General features: G+C 44.9%; 1 protein-coding gene across 3 annotated transcripts in view; it reads left to right on the top strand.

Moving 5' to 3' along the window:
- Nucleotides 1-24,151, top strand: part of LOC116098716 (solute carrier family 23 member 1-like) — a 44,224-nt gene that overhangs the window by 15,192 nt on the left and 4,881 nt on the right. For 2 of the 3 annotated variants that reach the window (XM_031381519.1, XM_031381518.1), the window contains exons 4-8: nucleotides 14,015-14,174; nucleotides 16,955-17,136; nucleotides 18,006-18,126; nucleotides 18,881-19,037; nucleotides 19,991-20,244. In XM_031381519.1, the coding sequence (XP_031237379.1) occupies nucleotides 14,015-14,174; nucleotides 16,955-17,136; nucleotides 18,006-18,126; nucleotides 18,881-19,037; nucleotides 19,991-20,244 (874 nt within the window). Of the gene's footprint in view, nucleotides 1-9,475; nucleotides 9,583-14,014; nucleotides 14,175-16,954; nucleotides 17,137-18,005; nucleotides 18,127-18,880; nucleotides 19,038-19,990; nucleotides 20,245-24,151 lie in introns of those variants that run through there. The other variant, XM_031381520.1, reaches the window with a different exon arrangement.

Below are 24,151 nucleotides of genomic sequence, written 5' to 3'. Positions count from 1 at the left end.
ACAAGGAGAAAGGAATGGATCGATTTGCATCTTTCTACATGTTAACCTCCAGTTGAGCCAGCACCATCGCCTCTTTTTAATATCCTCTTGTCCATTGTATTCTTGCATATATTGTATTTTGATACTTTTTGCCCCGAAGACCCTCTCTGGTTTCCCTGCCATTGTTCCTGATTCACTTGCTATTGCCAACCTTTCCTCTTTCTTTCACTGTTTATTTATTTAGTGACCCAGTTTCATTAGGGTTGCTTACAGAAGCACAAGTGAGACGTTATTTACAGCAGCATGGCACCTTACCAGAGGCTACCCCACTGAAGGAAATGTTTCCCTCTCCCCTAGCAACCATGAGTTGTCCATAGTCCTTCCAGGAGGGACTGGGGGCTTGAGGTCCCACCCCGTCCATAGCAGAACAACAGTGTTGTGCAGGCAACAGTCACCTCCGTGAGTTCATGGGTGCCATGGCTGTGTCCCATCTAGAAGACAGTGTGCCCCAACACTCCCCCTCTGTTCTTGACCTCTGACATTCTTTCTGCCCCTCCCTCCACTCTGTTCCCTGATCCTAGAGGTAAGTGATGTAGGTGTTCCATTCAGGGCTGAGTACTCTAACAGTTCCTTATCTGCTGCCTTTGGGCCAGTGATTCAGCTCAGCAGTCACTCACACACATTACGGAAAAAAAGCTTCTCTGACAAATGCTGAGAACATTCTTAATCATGGGCATAAATATAAATATTTAGTAGGCAGTGTGATAGACACACCACATGCATTTGATGCTGTGAATTATAATCATGGAAGAGCTTGAGGCCCAAATTCTAGTCTTAGCTTTGATCTCTGGGAACATGGAACATCATTTCTGCTTTCTTGAATTTTCTTGTTTGTACAATGAGATAATTGTTTTGTTAATGTATCAGACTTTCATTTCTGATATTATGATGATTATGATTTCAGCTGGCTAGAGGAGTGAACCTGTTAGCTTAGCCTTCCAGCTGTTCTTTAAGCCACCCAAACTAGTCAGGAGTCAAGGTTCAAGGAATTCAAAGAGCTTATACCCTAGGGAAATAAGTGGATCATGCTGACATCAATAGAGTTTGAGGGAGTAGACCAGAATGTTGAGCTTGGTCCCACCCATGGAAATGGACTTCCCATCATGTCCTAGTGAGGACTTCCTGGAAGGGAATTGCTGGTTATCATCATTTAGGAATGAATCAAAGGCCCATGTAGATGTGGTTAATCCACTGGCCAGTAGATAATGCAGCTCTTGTCAACACATGACACATAGATGCTGGTGTTGCAGTAAGAGTTCAGAAAACAAAGTCAAACCTAGTTAACATGACACATGAATTCCAGGGGAGGATAGGATACCCTCTGTACCTAGCTGTGGAGGCCTTTCCCAGTGTAGGGCTGGCAGCTGTAGCCCTTGAAGATCCTTGCAGCTTCTGTGACATAACTCTGGGGGCTCTCCTGTGTATCCTCTGACTTACTCCTCACTTCTGAAACCCACTGAGGTTGTAAAGTAAGACCATTTATTTCAAACAGGACACTGAGTTTACTGGGCATTCTCTGGAGGAAATAAAAGGCTTGTGTGTAGCTTTGGATTTAACTGTCTCTGGCATTAGTTGAATTTTAACAAGGAGGTTTCTTCCGAAGAGGTGTACTAATAAACTCTGTCTAGTTTTAGATCAAGAGGAATGTGGAAAGAGAAGGTCAGTGGATATTTTTGAGTTGTTTTGGGTTTTTGTTTGCTTGTTTGTTTTTGTTTTTTTCAAGACAGGGTTTCTTTATGTAGCCCTGGCTGTCCTGGAACTTGCTCTGTACACCAGGCTGGCCTTGAACTCATAGAGTTCACCTGCCTCTGCAGGTGCTGGGATTAAAGGCCTGTGATACCACTTGCCCAGCTTACTATTTCTGTTTTTACAGACTAACATCAGGGCATGTTATGCGACCCTGCACCCTCTAACCTACACTTGAGAAGAAGTATGCACTTGAGAGTGAGAACCAGTGGTTGCTGGTTAGGGTCCATAGAGTCTGGGAGCTCTGGTTTGAGGGTTTGGCTTGAGATTCCTTTGTGACAATACCTGCTGTCCACCTTTTCTCTTATGAGTATCAGAAAGCTCATCAGTAGAGAAGGAACAGGGTCAGGCATCCTTGCTTCTAGAGCAGAGCAGAAGGGGCAGGGGGCAGGGAGGCAGAGTACAACCCATTGCAAACACAGAGTGCTAGGCACTTATTAGAGTGACGAGTGATGATCTATGTTGTTTGTTTTTTAAAAAGAGCCCCCACTATATTGCCCAGGCAGGCCTGGAGTCACAGTCCTTCTGTTCCAGACTCCTAGTTGTAGGGATTACTGGAATGCAGCATCATGGCTGATTGATGTGCCAATAGAATTCTTTATGCTTTGATTTTCTTTTTCAACCCCTTACCCTACAACATACAGGCATACATTCCATGTTCTTACCTTCACATCTGCCCAGCAGAGATCAGTCTTCAGTGTTTGCATTGTAATGATATTTGGAGCTGGCTCACATAGTGCATTTCCTGCCCAGCCTTTTGTTTTAAACATACTTAATTTACTGTGTACTTATTTCTTAGCAATAACACATAGCTTATAGTCTATATCTCTTCTTAAAACTCCCATTCACATGACATAGTCTATCAGCTTCATTCTTCTTAGTCTTCTGGAACTCTAAGATGGTTTCTGTCTGTTTCTGGTTCTCATCTGTCATCCCTGACCCTGTCCAGGAAATCTGCTTTATGTCAGTTTTCTGTTAGATTTTGTTTCTATGCTTTCTCCTCCTTCTGATATATAACCCAGTAGCACCTCAGGAGATAATGTGTGGAAAGTAAACTTTGTAAAAAGCTTGTAGTTCTAGTCTTACCCTTGATTGATATTTAGGCTGGGTATAAAAATTTTGGTGATAAGTGATTTTCTCTCAGACTGTTGAAACATTACATTATTCTAGCATGTAACATGATTTTTAAAAATCCCAAAATGTTGGCCCACACCCCCCCACTCTCACCCTTGGATCTTGGAAGGGTCTTCAACTCTGAGATTCTGTAATCTTTCTGACTTTGTTTTATAACTTTATTCTTGTTAATTTCTACTTAGAATTCGTGGTTCAAGTTTATTTTCATCTATTGTACTTTATATTATTTTAATATGTTTCTACATATAAATACTGGCCTTTTAGCTGAATTTCTTTTTGAAACTTTTATTATTTAGTTACTGGATTTCTGTAGACAAAAGCTCTAATTTTTTTTAAAAAAACCTTTTATTTCTTATTTATATGCCTATATATTTTTGTTGTATGGAGGAACGAAGTTACAACTTTATTTTTAAAGTCTTCTTTAGGTTCATTTGCAATATTGTTTCAAGAGCTATTTTTGTTCTCTGAATACAATGTTTCCTTTTCATTCATATTCTTTTTGATTTATGATTGCAAAGTAGTTTAGATATGAGAATACTTTCTTTTCTTTTTCTTTTACTTTCTTTGTTTTCATTTTTGTTTTGGTTTTGTTTTTAAAGGAAGGGAACTTGTTAAAAAGCCAAGATTATCTTGAACTCCTGAAGAATAATATTTAAAAAAATTTTAAAGTTAATTTTATCTGGCTCTTTTTCCTTTGCATTTTCTTAGTTGTCTGATGATCCTTGTGTAACAACTCATATTTAGAACTACTGTTCCAAGAGGCTGACCAGAAGTTTTGAACCTGAAGTGGGTCCTTGGCCTTCACTCTAGGCCTACATGCAGACATGCTCATCAACCAATTGCCAGGGCCACAATTCAAATCACCCTTAATTGTGGGTGTGCGCTGGGGCTGGGGGAGTCTGATTCTCAGCATCCCTATGATTTTCATCCCATGCTGTTGTAATATTCAGAAAATGATCTCATAGTCTCTTTCCTGAAGGAACAGGAGCTGGCCAGAAGAATTCTGAACTCTGGGTAGATTACAAGCAGAGACATTAGTGTTTCATGGGTACACAACAACTGGAGGACCCATGTTGGGATGGCCTCCCCTCCAGCCCCCACATCCAACTCTGCCTGCCATCTGCCTGCCCAGAGACCCCCTTTGCTCTTTCCATACAATAGACCTCAAGTCTTCTGCCAAGACATTCTCTGATACTTAAGAGGAGTTTAAAACCTGCCATGGCTCCAGGTTTGTCCTTACATTGAGGACTATCTCTGAGACTTCTCAGAATACTGGTATTTTTCTGATCCTGTGTGGGTCCTGTTTCCTGGGGGTGGCAGACCTGTTACTGTTTACCATCTGCTTCTTTGGTGTCAAAATGTAGCACAATTGTTTCCTGCTCCATTCTCTTTATCCTTGGGACTTATGCTTATAAAATATATTTTAATGTCAGTTTAGTGGTTTCAAGAGGGGAAAATTTTAATCATAAATCAATGTTTTCCTTTTTTAACCAAAAATTTAATTTATACATATTATCTAAATATATACTAAGAATATTAAATTTTATCTTCATTAATTATCATAAATATTTTGTGTATCTTTAATTTTAATGAAGACTTTTGTACACTAGAGGGTTTATGTTTCTAGGGTTAGAAATGATCCCTTTTCCCCTAAACACCAACTTTCTCATTATTTTCTGAATAATCACCCAATTCTCAAGAAAGTATGATTCTGTGTACCTTTGACTTAAGTTCTTTTTTGTTGTTGTTGTTGTTATAATGATGAAATACATTTTATTTTATTTCTTTAAAATAAACACAAATTTTCATGTTTTTGCTTGCCAATCTATATTTTATATATTGAAAATTATAGAAATGGATGAAGAAAAATTAAAAATAAAACCACTCAGTACTGACCTGTACTGGTCAGGTACCAACCATATGTTACATTTTATGCCATAATCTTCCCAGATTTTTATGAACATACTGATTTTAGTAGATACATTACCCATCCATACTAATTTTTTTCACTTATCGTTTATTATTTATTGAGTAGGGGGTGGGGAGTTGCCACAGTGGATGTGTAGTAATCAGGAGGACAATCTGTGGTCATCAATTCTTTCTTCTATCATGTGGGTCCCAGTCATCCACCTGGGGTTGTCAGGTTGGTAGCTGGTGTCTCTATCTTTCTAGCCCTTAAATTCTTATGTATCTCAGGAATTCTCTTTTATAGACAATACTTCTATGTCTTCAACTAGAATCTCATAGGAGACATGAAGAAACATCTACTCATTCCCTAGAGGAAACTGACCAAACTATTGACCAAAGTATGGATACAACCAAAGTCCAACTTGGCAAATGCATGTTTTATTGGGGTTACTTACAGAAATATGGGTGAGTGTTATTTACAGGAGCAGAAATGACTCAAAGACAACTGTGTCACCAAAGCCATTCCAGCCTGGGTGACAACTCACCAAAGCTGGGAACCTGAAGCACAGTGCAGGCAGCTCAATAGGTCATTGTCTCCTCTGGGCACTTCTGCCAGGTCTCCACTTCTTCCAGCAGATGGGCTTGTTTGAGAGTCTTCTTTGTAGCTCGGCTCATTTGAGAGTGATCCTCAGCAGTCTTTATTGGTTATATATATTTGGGAAGGGAGGGTGTGTCCTAGTGGATCTGATCAGTTTCAGGGACTCCCTGAAGCTATTTTGAGTTGTGTACTTCCTGTCTTAATGAGCTTCCTTGAACTATGTCACCCCTCCTTAGAACATCTGTTTTTCTTCCCTACGAGCATCCTTTCTTAAATTTCCCTTCAAAATGGGAGACTTTAATTTCAGAAGAAACTACATAAGTGTGTGTGTGTGTGTGTGTGTGTGTGTGTGTGTGTCTGGTCTGTCTGTCTGTCTGTCTGTCTGTGTGGTGTATGTACATGTGTTTCCTTGACCACACATGACTCGGACAGAAGCCTGAGGGAAGTGCCAGGTGTCCTCTATCTCTCTGCTTTGTCCCTTTGAAGTTTTTACGTGTCTGCTGGAAACCAAGCTCCTCTCCTCCTACGTGTGCAGCAGACATTTCTGAAGACTGAGCCATCTCTCAATCCTGTTCCTCCCTGCTTTAAAATTGAGAACTTTGTCGTATACTTTTTTTGGTTGAGTATGTTTTTCCTCGTCGTGCTTTCTTTTAAAATCATTTCTAAATTATTCTAGCTCAAAGACAGCTGCATTTAAATGGTTACCGTACTTTCCTTTAAATTATTCTAGCTTTTTTCATTATTCCAGATTAATTTTCAAAGCATTTTACTGAGTAAAATAGAGCTTCTTAAAATAGCTCTATTCTAGTAGCATTTGCATTACTTCAATAGATGAATTTGTTGGGATATCTGGTAACTTTGTAATGTTGAATTCTTTTAAGGAATGTATTGTATATCTGTCTCATCTATGCAAACCATCATTTGTTTTTCAGCAGAGTTTTATTCATTAAAAAAAAAAGATTTATTTATTTAATGTGAGTACACTGTAGCTGTCTTCAGACACACCAGAAGAAGGCATCAGATCTCATTACAGATGGTTGTGAGCCACCATGTAGTTTCTGGGAATCAAACTCAGGACCTCTGGAAGAGCAGTCAATGCTCTTAACCACTGAGCTATCTCTCAAGCCCCTAGAGTTTTATTCTTTTAAAAGATTATCCCAAAGTCATTTAGGAGTGTGCCCTCTTCTGTGTTTTGTGGGCACCTACACTGTTTCACTTGCTTCTTCACTGTTTTCAGACCAAGGAGTCCTTTGCTTTCTTGCTGTAAGATTCTACACAGGCCAAAGTCACAGACTGTATGAGACATACTGAGTCACAGTGACATATGGACATGGTGTTCCTTGCTCCTCCAGTCTGGAACACTTGGGTGTTGACAGCTACATTTCTTCCCATTGAAACTTTCAGTTTCAGTTTTGCAAATGGGTCCTGAGCCCTGTTTGGGATGCTTAGTTGCTTTCTGCTAGCTTCAGGCCAGAAGCTGGAAGTTTACTTCTCATTCTACGGTGAACTCATTGAGCTTATAGTTCCTGAGACAAAATATTCCCTTCATCTTTTTTATTTAAAAATTACACTTATTTATCAGAGGGGTACAGCATACATCATGGACAACATACAGGAGACAGTTACTTCCTTCTGCCATGCAGGCCCCAGGGGTATAACTCAGGTCATCAGGCTTGGCCACTGGTCCCCTTATTCACTGTGTCATCTTGATGGCCCCAGATCTCCTTTCTTCATCATGGACAGCTTCCAGTACTCTCACCTTCTCAATGCACTTTAAACTTCTCATTAAGTGATGGAGAGTGGCTCAGAATTCCAAAGGTCTCAGCAGGGTCCCCTTCCCTTTTTGTTTTATGAGCTGAGACTCTCAACTCTGAAGGATACAGATGGGGTGGACCCTGGGCTGCTGCATCTACATCATCTGGAGTCTCATCACAACTTCCTGGATCCTCCCATAGATATGTTGGAAGGTCAGGACCTCATCAGGTCTGAAGATTTTAACAGAACTGCACATGATAAGCACATTAGTGATAGGGAATCAAGAGAGGCTGGCGGAGGGAAGGAGGGAAGGAGGGAGGGAGGGAGGAAGGGAGGGAGGGAGGGAGGTGATGGTCTCTTGGCCTATTTCTCATTGACGTGTATCTTGCACTTGGGATAGGTCATCAATGAGGTCACCTGTGAAGTTCTGATTTGGAGGGTAACACTCACGTCAGATGACCAGGAATTGTCCTTATCAATGATGTAGTCACATCTGAACTTTGTTTTAAGATGCTATTCTAAGTGTTTGCATTTTTCTGTATTCCTTGGGTATATTAAAATGTGGAAGAGACATATTTGACATGTTTAATCATTTTCTAGGTCACTTCAAGAGCATCCTATTTCCTTTATTACCTCAGCTCTCCCTGTCTTTTTCCATCTTTGAGATGGGCAGAGCTTGCCCTGCCTGTTATCACAAATACTTGCTTGTATTTCATTTCCTAATACTTTGTTTGAAATGGAAATAAGGAAAACACCACTTAGACCAATGTGAGGAAGATGGACACCCTAGGTCTGCTATGCAGTTTACTGTAGGTGAGGTAGGGATACAGCCCAAATACCAAACGCTAGAGCCAGGTCCTGGGCCAACCCAAGACCTGATTTGTTCCTCTTTCATGTGAAGATAACAGTCATGAGGACACAGGTGCATGTGTTGTGCAGTTGACACAATTTCCTGTGCACCACTTGAATCAAGTGTGTTAGTCCTGTTATATGGAAGAGAAAGCTTACATATGGACAGTGAATGATATTTGCTCAGGACCCCCAAGACCAACTTCTCAGCACAAAGGAGATTTTTATTTTCTCCAGAGGGACAAAGGGCAGAGATAAGGGGCAAAGACAAAAGGAGACAGAGGAAGAAGGAGAAAGAGAAGGGAACAAGGGAGAGGGGAAGGGGCATTTGTCCTGGGAGGGAGACAAACAACTGACTATAGAGAGGAGACAGATGGGACCCATAGAAAAAATGGTGGTTTATAAAGGTGAAGGGAGAACCATGTGTTAGGATGAGGTATTTAATTTTAATTGGGCATGTTAATCGGGTGAACCAAAGGGGGCTTTTGATTGCTGGACTTCAATACTTTGATAGCTGGGCCTCAGTAGTCAGTCTCAGGAGAAGAAAGTGGCCAAATAAGAGAATAGACCTTGACAACTAGCTTTAGGAATGTGATCTAACGATTTTTTAGCATTCAGAGGGAATTTGGGAGCAGGGCAAGGTTTGGCAGAGCCATGTTTGCTCTGCTTGGGCTGGCTAAAGTTCCTTCAAGCACAAAGAGGTGAAGTGGTTCAGTTGTTTTCTGTTGAATCTTGTTTGCTAAGTGTCTTGGTCTACTCTGGGCTGAGTGATTAAACACTTGTCAGCGTAGAAGTCAAAAGGAATAAGAGAATTAATTCTTGAGCCAAACAGTCAATCATCCATTGCCCAGGAATGTGGATTTTGGTTGCTCAGAGTAACACTGTAACGTGGGAACATTTTTATAGTTACTCACCCAAAAAACATTATAAGTCAAGGTACTTTCAAAAGCACTGGCGAATACCTTGGATAGGCAGGGTGCAGAAAGGCGAGGACGTCTCTGCCATAGGCTTCAGGGCCTGCTTAATGACATTGTTGGCTTTTGGGTTGGTGACAGTCACAAGAATGTTGGGTGAGACACAGGGGTGAGTAATGAATAATCTAAAGATAGCCCAAGATAATTTCTATCTGAACATACCACTGCCCGTCTACACTCTCCACCATCTGGAAGGTTGTGGTCTTAAATCTTATTATTGTTATTGTTGTTGACTGGGGAATGTGTGTAGAGGTCAGAGGACAGCTTTGTGGAATCACTTCTCTCCTTCTACCTTTACGTGAGTTCCAGGGATCAGGCTTGCAGCATTGGGCAGTCAGTGCCTCTTCCTGCTGAGCCATCTCCCCAGCCTTGACAACCAGGAAGTTCTAACCAGTCAGTCAGCATTATAGAATGTGTGCTTCTTTTTCCCTCCTGAATAGTTCTGTTCACCCAACAGAACTGTGTTTTTCTCATGGTTCTGGGCTGGAGATCTGACATCAGGGTGATGCATGGTTCAGCTCTGATGAGAACCGGCTTCTGCCTTCCAGGTGACAGCCTTCCTGCTGGGTCCCCACATAAGTAAGAGAAGTTCTCATCCTGTTTTTTTTTCTCCTCATAAAGATACTAATCTTCTCTTGTTGGGGGGGGGGCTCATTTGCATGACTTCATTTAAACCCAATTCCTTCCCAGAGGCCTCCTCCCCTAATCAATACCATCAGATTGAGGCTAAGGATGAAACAAATTTAAGTTAGAGAGAGTACCAGCTTTTGTTCTCTGCACTAAATCATATTAGCTTCCACGGAAGCAGTTAGCTGGGAAATGGGGGGGCGGGCAGTGCTTACAGACCCTGAAGTCAAGGTAACTAGTTGTTTTTATCCTTTGGCTTCATGATTGCTATCAATAAGGGCTGGTACTTGTCTGTGATTTTTTTCCTCTCAAGGAGATGAGGCTCTCAAAAGAGGAATCAGGAGCCGGAGAGACAACTCAGTAATTAAGAATGAATACTGCTCTTGCAGAGGCCCTAAGTTCAGTTGCCAGCATTCCAGTTGTCACAATTGCCTGGAACTCCAGTTCTAGGACACCAGACACCCATTTCTGGCCTCCATGGGTGCCTCCCTCATGTACACAGGCACGCATACATACACAGTTTTTAGAGGTATCAAATATATGAATAAAGAATTACAGGCACTGTAGCAAGCGCAACACTGTTGTATTTTAAGGGACATGGTGGCTAGAAAAAGACAGAGATGACTTTGCTTAGCAAGTGACAGAGAATATGGTACTTGAAGAGCAGTGGGGGCTGGGAATGTAGGTCCAGCTGGTAAAGTGCTTGCATGGCATTCTGGGAGACCTAGGTTCAATCCTTAGGTGCAGGCCTTTAACTCCAACACTAAAGAAGTAGAGGCAGGGGGATCAGTAGTTCAAGGTCATCCTCTGCTACACAGTTGAGGTTGGAATGACAGAAATACACTTGTATTTATGTTTTCGGGATGATGGGTACCATGTCAGGATACTAGCTACTTAGGTTCATAGAGTACCACCTCAGCCCCCTGTGTGCCAAAGGAACTAGGGAATAGAATCTGAGAGAGGAAATTTAACTTATTTACAGTTTGGCCAACCCAGAGGAGAGGGTTTCTTCCCTACTAGGCAAAGTTTAGAATGTATGTTAATTTAGCCGTGAGACAGGTAAACTAAGCCCTGTGGGGGCTAGAGGCTAAAACCCAGGTTTTGTTTTTCAAATTCAGGTGAGGAAATGGGATCTTAAAGATCTTCCATCCTTTAAAGTATTTATTTTTATTTTATTTTCATAGGTGTTTTGCATACATGTATGTCTACATGTGTGCAGTACCCACAGATGCTTCTGCATGTATGCACACATATATGCATTCACATTCATAAACATGTAAGACATCATACACTACACACATACACACACACACACACACACACACACACACACACACACACATAATGGAAGGAAGAGGAGAGCAGAGCAGGCAGAGCAAGTCTGCCTGTGTTTTCTATGGGGAGTCATAATGGTAACAATGGAGATTTATACCAACCACACTCATCTGAGCTTGGGCCACTCTCCCTATGATGATTGTTTGAATTGGAATGGAGTGGAAAATGGGAATGAAACTGAAGGGCCTGAATATACTGTGGTGAGCCCTTATTGTGTCATAGCACATTGACATGCCCCGTGACCCCTGTTCGGAACAGGGAATTTTAAGCAAACAGGTAAAAACAGCTTGTCAGGGACCCGGAAAGCATGCCCAGTTAATCAAATCTAACAAAGCAAGAACGAAATGAAGAGTGGGCACAGAGATCTGAAGTAGATCCCACAATAACACTAGGAAGATACGTTTCTAAATGAACTAGTAGAGCCGACAAAAGCTAGCCCCTCTACCTAACACGCATTGTGGAACCACAGGCAACAGGCACAGAGAAGCACATTGGGGTCAGCTCACAGACACCAGCACTGCCCCGAGAGCAGATGGACTAGGCAGTGTGAGCTGCCCTCTATGTGTGTGGGAACTAAATTTGGGTCCCCTAGAAGAACAGCAGGTGTCCATAAACACTGAGCTATCTTCCCAACCTAGGAAATACTTTTTAAAAAATGAAATGGGGCCAGCAACATAGCTCAGTGAGTAAAGGCGCTTGACCACCAAGGCTGATGTCCTTGGTTTGATCCCCAGACCCACACTGGTAGAAGACAATTGCCTTCTGATGGTCATTGCCTGGCTACCACACACATGTTGTGCATACACACAAACAAATAAAACATAAAACAAAAAAAATAGATTCACTGTCTTTAGGCAAGAATTGTTGGAACTGGATTTTGTCAATATCAAAATGCTGCAGTGAGTTTATAGATAGTAAAAACCGACCATAAAAGCACATGAACAAATGAGCATCTTTGATGGCCTAATGAAATATCAGTGGATATTTATAAAAGCTTTATTATATACCTACAACATGAGAAGAAACCCAAAACTGTCTGCAAGCTTTTGGTGTGGCAGTTTCAGGGCTGGATGGGGTTTCTGCCCCTCTGGGCACCGTGATAAGGAAACGGCCAGGACCCAGGGACTCACTCCCATGGTGGGTTGTTTGTAAGTGTAGTAAGAGTATTTATAGTGACCAGAGAAGGCAAGTTCTTAAGAACTGTCACTCTGTGGGGTCAGGACTATGTGAGTAGCCCTGCCAGAGAAACAGCAACAAGAGTAGAGCTGGTTCCTCTTTGTCTGAAGGGTCGAGTTACAAAACCCCAAGGGACACTTGGAAATTGCTCTTAATGCTGAACCCTGTCATACTAGGTTCTTTCCTGTACATATGCACCAGTGATAGAGCTTGATTTGTGAATTCGGCACGGTAGGTGATTAATTCAATGGCCAATAATAAAAGATGACTGTGATATAACTATACCTTATAATGATCTCTTTTTAAAGATGAGGTAAATGCTAGTGTTGTCAGAGTACATTTGACTTCATGTGACTGAAACCATGGAGAAGAAAACCGTGGATAAGGGTGATGACTGTACAAGTGGGTGTTACCTCTCTATCCTACCTCTGATCCCAGACCTTATGCCTGCCACATGGCAAGTCCTCCGTGAGCATTTGATGAATGAGTCAGATGTATGAGATTATGGCTGAATGGTGAACTGGGAGCTCTGAATCTTGTGTCACGGGTTCTATGCCTACCTTCCATACAACAACATACACCATGCTCTCTCCTTTCTGTCCCCATGCTCAGGGACATTAGCTTTAGGATTCTAAAAGGAAGACAGTTACACATCTACATTCATGTACATATATCAACACAAGACCATTTGTATGTTCCAACCGTCTCTGCACCCAGTGATCTATTTTATTTTGGAACTTGATGGCTACATTTTTGTGACTAGACTTTATCTACATGTTGGCCCTGCCTGAGATCAAAGATGAATAGTGAATCTGTTTGCTTTGCAAGGATGCAGAACTGATTTCCAGGACCCACAAAAGCAACAACAAAACAACAATAACAAACAAATGAACAAAGACCCAACCAACCAAGCAACCAAGCAACCAGGCAACCAACCAACCAAAAACTGGCTGTGGCACTTGTAATGCCAGGGTTGAGGAGACAGACAGGTGGTTAAAAAAATAATAATGTAGATAGTGCCTCAGGACCCATACTCAGGATGGTCCACTGGCCTCCACATAGGCAGACACGTGCCTATGCACCCTCCACACCTGTACCCCACCCCACACCCCATGAGTGCCTAGATTCAGTAGGTTACAGTGACAACTGTAATCAAGATGGCAGAGTCCTCTGTACACCCAAATTCTATTGTCCAGAAATGGTGATGAGGTAGGTGAGCCTGGCCTGCTATCGATCAAGTTGTCGGAGGCTGCTTACTTACTGCACAGGCTTCTGTGTCGTCTGGGCAAGCCCTGCTAGTTGTCTCAGAGGCTAGAGGAAGAAGCTCCCCAGGAGTCAGAGGGTCGTCCGGAGGTGACACATGGGAGAACGGCCCTCAAACCTTTGTGATAAGGAACCCGAGGGCAGAGGCCGGAGGTTGCCCTTGATTCATAGGAGCACAAAGGAGTCTAGCAACTCAGATCCGAGGCTGCACAACTCTCAGCAGTGCAGAAATGATTTGTTGGGGACATGAGATGGCGAACTTCGTGGTGTGAATTATGCTGGGGTCAAGGGAGGATGCTCTGGGCCTGAGGTGGCGAGTGGTCCCTACTGTGTTCTCCAGGTTCCATGCTGCCTTCACACAGGGATCAGAGCCTGACTCCCTCCTCCTGGCATTGCATCCTCGTCTGGATGTCTTTTTCCCCATCACTGCTGCTAACTGTCCCAGAGTCACACAGGCTTTGTTCCAACTCAGAAGGAGTTCCCTGCAACTGAAGGAGCAGGGGTCGTGTGTTGTCCCTGAGCTAGGGATTAAGCTTAAAGGCACGTCGGGCTTGAGACAGGCCAGTGTTGGGGGATCTTGGTGGTAACCACATCTTTGTCCCTCCTTTAGGCTGCCCATTCTTCAAGGAGGGACCTTTGCCTTTGTGGCTCCCTCTCTTGCCATGCTCTCTCTTCCTGCCTGGAAATGCCCAGAGTGGACTCTCAATGCTAGCCAGGTGAACACCAGCTCTCCTGAATTCACCGAGGAGTGGCAGAAGAGGATCCGAGAGGTAACGGGAGAGTGGCTGCGGAGTTGAATGCACTTGCAGTTCCTTGTAAGAGAGATGGCTTACTTAATCCACAGACACAGACAAGGGTCAATGTGGAACATTATGGAAGCTGGCATTCCAGTGGTGTGTGTGTGTGAGAGAGAGACAGAGACAGAGACAGAGAGAGAGAGAGAGAGAGAGAGAGAGGGAAGAAGGGAGGGAGAGAGGAAGGGAGGGAGGGAGGGAGAGAAAGAGAGAGAGAGAGAGAGAGAGAGAGAGAGAGAGAGAGAGAGAGAGAGAAGCACTCCAGTAAGAAACTGAAAAGAAAACATGGTGAGGCGAGGAGAGGATGTAGAACTGCTTTGATGGAGACCACGGGAACAGAGGATAGACAGGCCTTGACACCACTCTTGAGTGTTCCAAGAGGCAGTATGCAAGTGACATATATATTTTTTAATGCATTGACCTTTTGTGTGTGTGTATTTGTGACATGCAGGGAGCCCTATATCCGGAGTCAGCAAACTGTGGGTATTGGACCACATCTCACCTATGGCCTGTTTTGTTTTTTTTTATTTTTATATGTATGAGTGTTTTCCCTGCATGTATGTATGCACACCATGTGCATATAGTGATCTCATAGGCCAGAAGAAGGCTTCAGATCCCCTGAAACTGGAGTTAAAGATGGTTGTTAGCCAGCATGTAGGTGCTAGGAAATAAATCTGGGTCCTTTATGAGAGCAGCAAGTGCCCCTAACCACTGAGCTATCTCTCTAGCTTCTGTGGCCCATTCTTTTATTGCCATGGATGAAGAATGACTTTTCTATTCCAAAAAGTTTGTTTGAAAAAAAAATACTATGAGGCAGAAACCACAGCTGGTGCTCACAACCTAAAACATTTTCCTTCTCAGATATTCACAGAAAGTCTACAAGTCCTACTGTAAAACACAGGGCCTAGGGCTGGGTTCTGGTGGCCTGGGGGTGGGGGTGGGGTCACTTCGATATTGCTAACATAGCCCTCAAGAATCCCGGCATAATGAGCCACAAAGCCAGTTCTGTCTGTGCTATATTATTAGCTCTTTCTGCTGGCCACTGTTTCCCACAATATTGATTAACTGAGAAAGCCATGTTATATCAACCTCTTTGCTGTAATTGATCAGCACTCGGTTGTTTAACTCACTCTTGGGATGGAATGGAATCCCCATGTCTGTGTCTACTGAACTACATTCATCTCTACACACCTCAGTTCCTGAAGTCACAGATGGCTGCTGACTGAGCGAGCAGCACAGGGCCAGTCACCTGAGAAAACAGCCACAGGAAAGCTGAGCTTGAAGGAACTGTCTTGGCTTCATTAAACCCAGTCACCCTCTGAAGCCCCCTTTTTCAACCACTGTCACATGGGAACTGGGGCTTCAATGTATACATTTTAGAGGGACACACTTTAGCCCATAGAGGTGGGTAAATAAATTAGTATTAACTACAAGGAAATATGTTACTATTCATATTAATGACCAAAGAGAATTAAAAAAAAGAGCAAGCAAATATTTGATAAAACAGCACAGAAAGCAGATGACAGTGGGCATGGAGCTTTTAGGCTCAAACTATTTGGGACAAGTCCCGTGGGATCTCTTAAATAAGCTTACGTTACTTCTGTCATTGCTGTGATGAAAGACCTAGAGGAAGTGACTTGAGGGAGGAGGAGGGTTTCATTTGGCTCACAGATCTGAGGACACAGTCCAGCATGGTGGGGAAGACGGTCCTTGGGGATGGGAGCCTGTGGTGTGACATCTGGAGGGATCAGGAAGCAGGAAGAACCATGCAGGAACCCAGGCTGAACTCTAGCGGCTCTCACATCACCACTGTGGCCCCAAAGGTTACCCATCCCAAAGGCTCGACGGATGACCTCCCAAACAGGAACAACAACTGGGAATGAGGTGTTCAAACTCACCAGCCCATGGGGCACTTTCTCTTCCAAGACACAGTAGCAATGTAGTCAGAGTTTAAAACTTCACAGTAACTCTCTAAGAATAAAAATAGGGCATCTCAGTTGGTAGAGTGTGTTCACCTAGCATGCGCAAAACCCTTAGACCAAATGTAATGCTCGAACTCTGGAGGTCGGGGTAGGAAAATCACAAGTCCCTAGTCATCTTTAGCTACACAGTGAATTCAAGGTTAGCCTCAACCACACGAGACCCGGTCTCAAAATAAAATAAAATATTTGAAAAATAGAAGAGGAGTTTCTGTCCGCACCATTAAAGCAAAGGGGGAGAAAGACTCATTCAACCCAACAGATCTGGCAGCACACACCCAAACCTGGCCTGGCCATGGCTTCTCAACAGCCCACATGCTGAGCGGTTTTACACGGTCAGTGGGAATTTTGAGAAACACAGAAAGAGGAGTCAAATACCCTGACCCATCAAAATGACATGAAATTCCAATTTCATCCCCTGCAAACACCGCCCACATGGCTACCTGTGCCTAGAATATTCCGTTTGTGGGGAAAGTTTCCGACCACTTGCCTCAGAAAGCAGAAGGACAGAAAAACAGAAAAGCAAGATGCTTAGTACCCTGCGGCCCTTGTGATGAGCCTTCCTCGCCACAGCCACTAAGATCCACAAGTAACTGTGAAGCCTGCTTCCTGAAGATGGCGGCTAGGTTTAAGCGTGAGATCAGAGCCCCCTTACTGTACATTCCTTTGTGGTCCAGCTTGGCCTCTGTGCTGCCTGGGGAAATCCCCAGGTATAATCAGGTTGGGCGGTGTGGGGTGGCCCGGCTCCTGCTGAGGCCCACACCTTTCCTCCTCCAGTTGCAGGGCGCTGTCATGGTGGCTTCCTGTGTCCAGATGCTGGTGGGTTTCTCAGGCCTCATTGGCTTTCTCATGCGCTTCATCGGCCCCTTGACCATCGCTCCAACCATTTCCCTCGTGGCCCTGCCTCTCTTTGATTCCGCTGGCAGTGATGCTGGGATCCACTGGGGGATTTCTGCCCTGTAAGTATTCTCTGAGAAAGGCAGGCCATCTCAGTCCACTAAACCCTTACGGGAGTCCAGGATATTGGTAAACCCTCGTGGCTTATAAATACTTCCATGGGCATTATCATTCCTTCAAAAGCATCACAGTTGAGACTTAAAATTTATTATTACTATTAGATGTTTTATTCTAATTGATTCACATAGATAACCTGTGTATCACAACAGTGTGTAAGAACACGTGGTGTTGATAAAAACTTGACTCTACTGGTCCCCCGCCAGCTAGGATTTCAGTAAAGTGAGAAGGATACAAAGAATGACCCCGCTTTGCAAGCTTGTTGTCGTCTAGGAGAGAAGGCTGCAATACTGGGAGACAGCCGTGAGTCAGAGGATGCTGTGTGTGTGTGCAGGGTGCCGGTGTTTGTGAAGTATGATGATGACAGACAAGGAGGCTTGAGGGGACTTCAGGGGAAATGAAGCCTCCAGCATTTACACTGAACTGAGGGACGCTATTCCCATTCCCTCTGAGAGGAGGTGCGAGGGGCATCAGGGATGCAGAACTACCTGCGGGACATCTCTGACTTTGGCCTCAGTGGCTCTGATGGCTGATTCGATCCTGCTGCCAGTAGTTCATTGCTCTCCTACTCCCGGAAGTGAGAGTCCCCTGGGCCGTTATTTCCCTCCAGCCAACAGCATCTCCCACTGGGGCTCATCCACTCTTGAGAGATGGCAGGACTCTTGCCAGTGCTTTCTACAGGGACTCAGCAAAGCCACTGATGCCACTGGCACATTCGCACAGCTCATGGCCCATTCCTTGGGCTACCTTGCCCAAGCCATGAGGAGCCCAGCCCACCAAAGTAGGCGTGGCCATCTATCTGTTTCTGTTTCAGGACCATCTTCCTCATCGTGCTCTTTTCTCAGTACCTCAAAAATGTCATGGTTCCTGTGCCCGTTTATGGAAGAGGGAAGAAGTGTCACATCTCCAAGTTCAACCTGTTTCAGGTCTTCCCTGTAAGAACTGCCCCACACCCACTTTCCACCCTTGGTTGGCTCACCCGGAGCAGGTGGGGAAAGCTCCCTATGTCTGACTAGCTACAAAACCTGTGTTCTCTCCTCTCTGGAGGCCTCTTCTTAGGAGTCTGAGGTGTGTGCGCATGTGTGTGGGGTCACGCCCCCTAGTGGTTGGTTGTGTGCCAGTTCAGGTCCCTACTCTGAGAATTGGTATGGGATAGGCAGCCTTAGCTCCTGGCTGTCCTCATAGCCAAGTATGTCGAGCACCAGCTTTACTTCTAATGCCTTATGGCATTCCTCCTTTCCCAGAGCTTTCTAGAAAGATACTTCCACATGTTTCTCTCTGACCCCTAGAAGGAACAGCTTCATATTGCACAATGCTCTTCCAGTGGGAGGAGTCAGCAAAGCATTCTGGGAGTCCACTTTGTTTCAGGCTCTGTTAGAGGATCAGGTCTAATCCATGGCACAGATGAAGACGAGTGTGAGAGCCGGATTGTGACCCTTTAGCCACAGGCTCTGCCCAACATCATCCTGTCCCACTATGCCCAAGGACTCTTTCCATAGAGAATTTTCTGTCTCTGTTTCTAGTCTGCTCCCTCAGTGTGCTAATTTATCCATGGACACAGCAGATTCCCATTGTCAGTAGCCAAGGCAGTCACCCAGCACACCTCGATCTCGGAGCTCCCTCTCCCCACCCCCTATATAGAGGAAGGGGTGGGGCAGGCAGAGTGTTAAGGGCCTCTTCCTTTGGCAGGTGCTGCTAGCTCTGTGCCTCTCATGGCTCTTTTGCTTCGTGTTCACTGTCACCAACACCTTCCCTGAGTCCCCCACAGCATATGGATACATGGCCCGTACAGACACCAAGGGCAGCGTTCTGAGCCAGGCCCCCTGGTTCCGCTTCCCTTACCCAGGTGAGGAGAAATGGGTGTCATTATTTGGGACACGGGTTTCCTGGGACTGTCTGTAGGATTCCAGGCACTGGATGGGGGATTGGAAAGGGTTGGGAAGAGATTGTAAGGAAAGATGGGCTCTGGGGAGACCATATATAACCCCTAAGAGGAAAGGGTAAGGAGTGAAATTCCAGGTTGTCCTAAGGTGTGCATGTGTTATTGGGAAATGAGCCCAGGTTCCATGTTTGTTTCACAATGGCTATGTCTCTGAGATAAAGCATCTCTCAGCTATCTCTTTGCTTTTTATTTTGACACCAAGTACTGCTAAGTTGCTTAAGCTGACCTTGAAGTCACTCCACAGCCCAGGCAAGCCTTAAACTTGTGATCCTCCTGCCTCATCCTCTTGAGAAGCAGGGATTATGTTCATTACCCACTAAGCCTTGGTTGTTCTAAAAAAGCCCTTGGGAACAGTAAGCCCAATGTTGTTATTCCAAGAGCTTTCCAGGAACCAGCCTTAGGCCCCTATCCTCTTCCATGTTACCCAGAACCCCTTGGTTTTGGACCCCTTGGCCTTGGGGTATGTGAGAGAAGATGCAAGAGAGGTCCTGACCTCCAGGCAGATATTTGGATCTCATGATAGGCCCTGGTAGGCTTAGGGATGAATTAGACTATTTTGGGGGAGACCAGAGCTTCCTTTAGTCTACTTCCAGTCTCACCTTGAAGTATATGAAAGTAACCAGGGCTGAAGGAGGGGCCAGCCTGGTTCATGGATATATCTTTCATGTAGAGACTTTAGCTTCCAACAACTCCAAGGCTTCCTTTGAGGGAGGCTCCATTTCGACCCTCAGGGTGGAAAGGCGGGGCAGGAGCTGCCAAAGCTCTGGACAGTTGAGAGCTTCCCAGGCTTCCAGAGACCCTTCTGACAAAGAAATGACTTCCTCCGCCCAGACATTCCCCCTGTGTTCCCTCGGCAGGACAGTGGGGCCTCCCCACCATCAGCCTGGCTGGAGTCTTTGGAATCATTGCCGGAGTGATCTCCTCCATGGTGGAGTCAGTGGGTGACTATCATGCCTGTGCTCGGCTGGTTGGGGCCCCACCCCCACCGAAGCATGCCATCAACCGTGGCATTGGCATTGAGGGCCTTGGCTGCCTGCTGGCAGGGGCCTGGGGGACCGGAAATGGTACCACGTCCTACAGCGAGAATGTAGGGGCACTGGGCATCACCAGGGTAAGGTTGCTGATGGAGTTCCTGGGGCGGGGCTGGGTTCCTGCAAACTAATTTCCTGTTGTAGCCACGACAACTTACAAAGACTGGGTTTAGATAAATGTCACCCTGCTGATTGGGCAGTCAGAAATGAGGTGGGGACTGTATGGGGGCTAAAGCAGAGGTGTGGACATAGAAATACTCCCCAGGACGGGCCTTTTCTAAGGCTGCCCTGTCCCTAGGCTGCGGCTCCTTTTTCCATGTTCCCCTGTCACAGATATGAAAAACTGTCTCCTTACAAAGACACATGAAGCTATGCTGAATTACCAGTGTGATCCAGGAGACCATCCCTAGCTTACCACCCCCAGCTCAGGCACCTCTACAAAGTCCCCTTGCCAAGCATGACAAGGCTACATACACATGGACTTCCTACAGGAACTCAGCAAAGCCACAGATGCTAGCGACATATGATGACTTCCCTTTGGGGGTCACATATCAGATATCCCTGTATATCATATACTTACATCACAATTCATAACAGCAGCAAAACTACAGTTATGAAGTAGCAATGAAATAATTTTGTGATTGGGGGTTACCACAACACGAGGAACTATACTAAAGGGTCGAAGCATTAGGAAGGCTGAGAATGACTAGCCTAGGGGCTCAGAATGGGCTATCCCAGCAGGGGTCATGATCCTAATGTCAATATGTGGCCTTCTTTGGATGTGGTGGGATAGCCATTGCCTTTAGTCCACCCCTGAATATTCAGCTGTCCCTAGCCAGACCCACCTCAGGTCCCCAGGGCCCCCAACAGAGACCTCTGAAACACTTCCTTTCTGCACTCCCTGTCTGCGGGAACACACTCTGCCACTCAGGTCATCTTTAACTTCTAGACGTGCTGAGACTTTCCACTGGTTTCTACTTTCTCCACAGGGCTCCCTGCCTGCCCCTCTCAGCTCCCTTCCTGGTGACGCAGACTGTCCCTAGACAGTAGGGCCTCACATTCTCTCTTAGCGGGATCTTGCTCATCTCTACCCCACCCATAACTTGACTGCCTGGTTTCTAGAACCCAGTTCTGACTAGTCTCTGCTTAGCATCTATTTCACACCCTCACACCCACCACTTCCTTCTAGAGAGTCCAGGAGGGATGCATTAACTTAGGGCTCCCTCCTTCCATGGCTCCAGCGTGCACCCAAGTTGACCTGTGCTACTGCTGGAGCTGAAATCCACAACCCCCAACCACCTCAGCTGCTGCTCTCCACAACCCTAGAACCTTTGATGCTTTCCTAGGGCCCTTAATCCAGGCTGTGGGCGCACCACAAATGTAGCAGCCAGCTGTGTAAGCTTGAAGCAGCAACAGTCCTTCCTGTTAAAGGGAACTCGTCCTGGGAAGAACAGAAAATTACGTTCTGTAAACAAAACAAATTTCGGTGGGCATAGTTTCTAAGCTGAGGCCTTTTAAGAGAATGAAAAAGCTGGAAATAAAGACCCACAGGAACAGGGCAAACTGAATCACAATAGGAGGTTAGATCAACTGAAAGAGGACAGGTGCAAAGATCACTTGCTTTTATGGGCTCACACTCCCCCCTGTGGCCTTTTTAGGCATTGCGACAATGAGTTAGTAAGTTGTGTGTGTGTGTGTGTGTGTGTGTGTGTGTGTGTGTGTGTGTGTGTGTGTGTATGGTGTGGTGTGTGTGGTGCATATGCGTGTCTGTGTGTAGTTTGTGTGTATATATGAGTGTGTGTGTGCACATGCATGTGTGTATATCTGTGTGTGTGTAGTTAATGTGTGTGTGAATGTGTGTGCATGTGACTCTGTGTGCATATGTGTGTGAGTGTGTGTGTGCATGTGTATCTCTCTGTGTGTGCGTGTCTGGGCATCTGTGGGGGGGAGGGGTGTAGGAGGAGATCAGGCTGAAGGCCACAAAGCTACTGTCACTTCTCTAGGAAGTCACAGCTGCCTGCCTAGACGTCAGTTCTGAGGCCAAAGGAGACCCAGGTCTCCATGATAAGCTCATGCGGTGATGGGATTGGGCAGACCATCCTGAGGAGACTTTTGGCATGACAGGCTGGATCTGACAGACCCACCTGTTGTACCTGCAGTCACCTAGTCGACTGCAAAAACATTAAACAAAACAAAGCGTTTCTAGTGACTCTTGGTCTGGAAAGCGAAGGATAAGCACATCTGTAATCTGTTCACGGTTGCTGCATTAGTGGGCATTAGCTAACACTAAAATACCTTTTAAGAATGTTTTCTCACTGTGGGAAAAGCACAAAACAGAAACTCACCAACCTAACTATCTGGAAGCTTAGTTTAGTGTATCTACACTGTTACACATCAGAACTCTAGCCTCTTCCATCTCACACAGGTGGGACTGCAAGCTGGAATCCTTTAAGAAATTGGACAGACAGAGAGGGAGCAAGGGGAAGGGAAAGGAGAAAGAAGAAAAGAGAGAGTCTCTCTGTGTTTGTATGGCTTTCTGGGTATCTATGTGCCTGTGTGTGTATTCGGAAGCAAGTTTCATGGCAATAATCATCCCTCTATTGAAATGAACTAGGGGAATCTCTTTTAAGATTTTAATCTCTTTTTAACATTCTGGATAGAGTTGCATTCCTTGAATCCCAACACGTGGGAGGCAGAGGCAGGTAGACCTCTGAGTGTAAGGCCAGCCTGATCTACAAAGTAAGTTCCAGGAGGGCCAGGGTTATATAGAGAAACCCATTCTCAATCCCCACCCTGCCACCCCTAAATAAAAATAAAAATTCTGGCTAGAAACAGGAAATGGTGTGTGGGGTAGGTTTGGGGTGTTAAGTGACCTCCACACAGGCGAAGGAGAAATCAAAGTTCACGTACTCTGTAACAATTGCCCGCGGAGGAAATCTGCTGAGTAGTTGTAATGAAATGGCTCTTCTGGGGGAAGCTTTGAGACTAGGAATCATGTCTTGTCACTACCTTGCTTTAAAACCTGCTGGTGAAGGAGAGAAGGTTTCTCTTGTTATTTTTACTGTTGTGAAAAACAAAACAAAACAAAAACCCCAAAAACAAAAAAACAAGAAAATTACCATTACAACCATTTCTAAATGGTTAGTGCAGTAGTTTTAAAATATATATATTAGTTTATTGCATACAATTTCATGCATATATAATATAGTTTGACATTATTCCCCTCCATTGTTTTGATAAAGGGTTTTGTTACGTAGCCCAGGCTAGCCTCAAATGTCTGTACCTTCTATCTCAGCCTCCTCAGTGCTGGAGTGCTAAGCGTGCTGACATTGTCATGAAGCCCTTGGTGCTGTGCTCTCCTCATTTCACCTCCTTGTTCCTCTTCCCTTCCCCTCTCTCCTGCTCCCCCTCCCCAATCCTCTTCTCTGCTCCTCCAAACCCTCAGCTTCTCCTTTCCCCAGAGCCTGGCAACCTCTCGAGCTTCCTGTCTCCAAGGATTTGGGGCCCTTGGAGACTGTGAATAGACTCATGTTATGTGACTTTTCATGACTGGCTGGCTTGTGTCTCTTAGCAAATGGCCCTCAAGGCTTCTGTCAGTTACTTTTCATTGCTGTGATAAAATACTATGGCTAAAAGCAATTTGAGGGAGAAGGGGTTTTATTTTAACTTATGGTTCCAGGATATAACACTCATGACCAGGAAGGCATAGTTTGGTGGCAGCGGCAAGAAGCTGGCTGATCACATTTTAACCAGGGAGATGGAGGAAGGAAGGAGCCAGAGAAGGAGAGAGACAGAGAGAGAAAGAGAGGGAGAGAGAGAGAGAGAAAGACAGACAGACAGACAGAGACAGACACACAGAGAGACACAGAGACAGAGACAGAAATAGAGATAGAGAAACATGGAGAGACAAACACAGAGAAACAGACAGAGAGAGACAGACAGGCAGACACACACACACACACACACACACACACACACACACAGAGA

The sequence above is a fragment of the Mastomys coucha genome, unplaced genomic scaffold (genome assembly GCF_008632895.1).
Source record: "Mastomys coucha isolate ucsf_1 unplaced genomic scaffold, UCSF_Mcou_1 pScaffold20, whole genome shotgun sequence".
Taxonomy (NCBI): Eukaryota; Metazoa; Chordata; class Mammalia; order Rodentia; family Muridae; genus Mastomys; species Mastomys coucha.
Note: the sequence above shows the minus strand (reverse complement) of the source record. Positions and strands in the feature narration are given on the sequence as shown.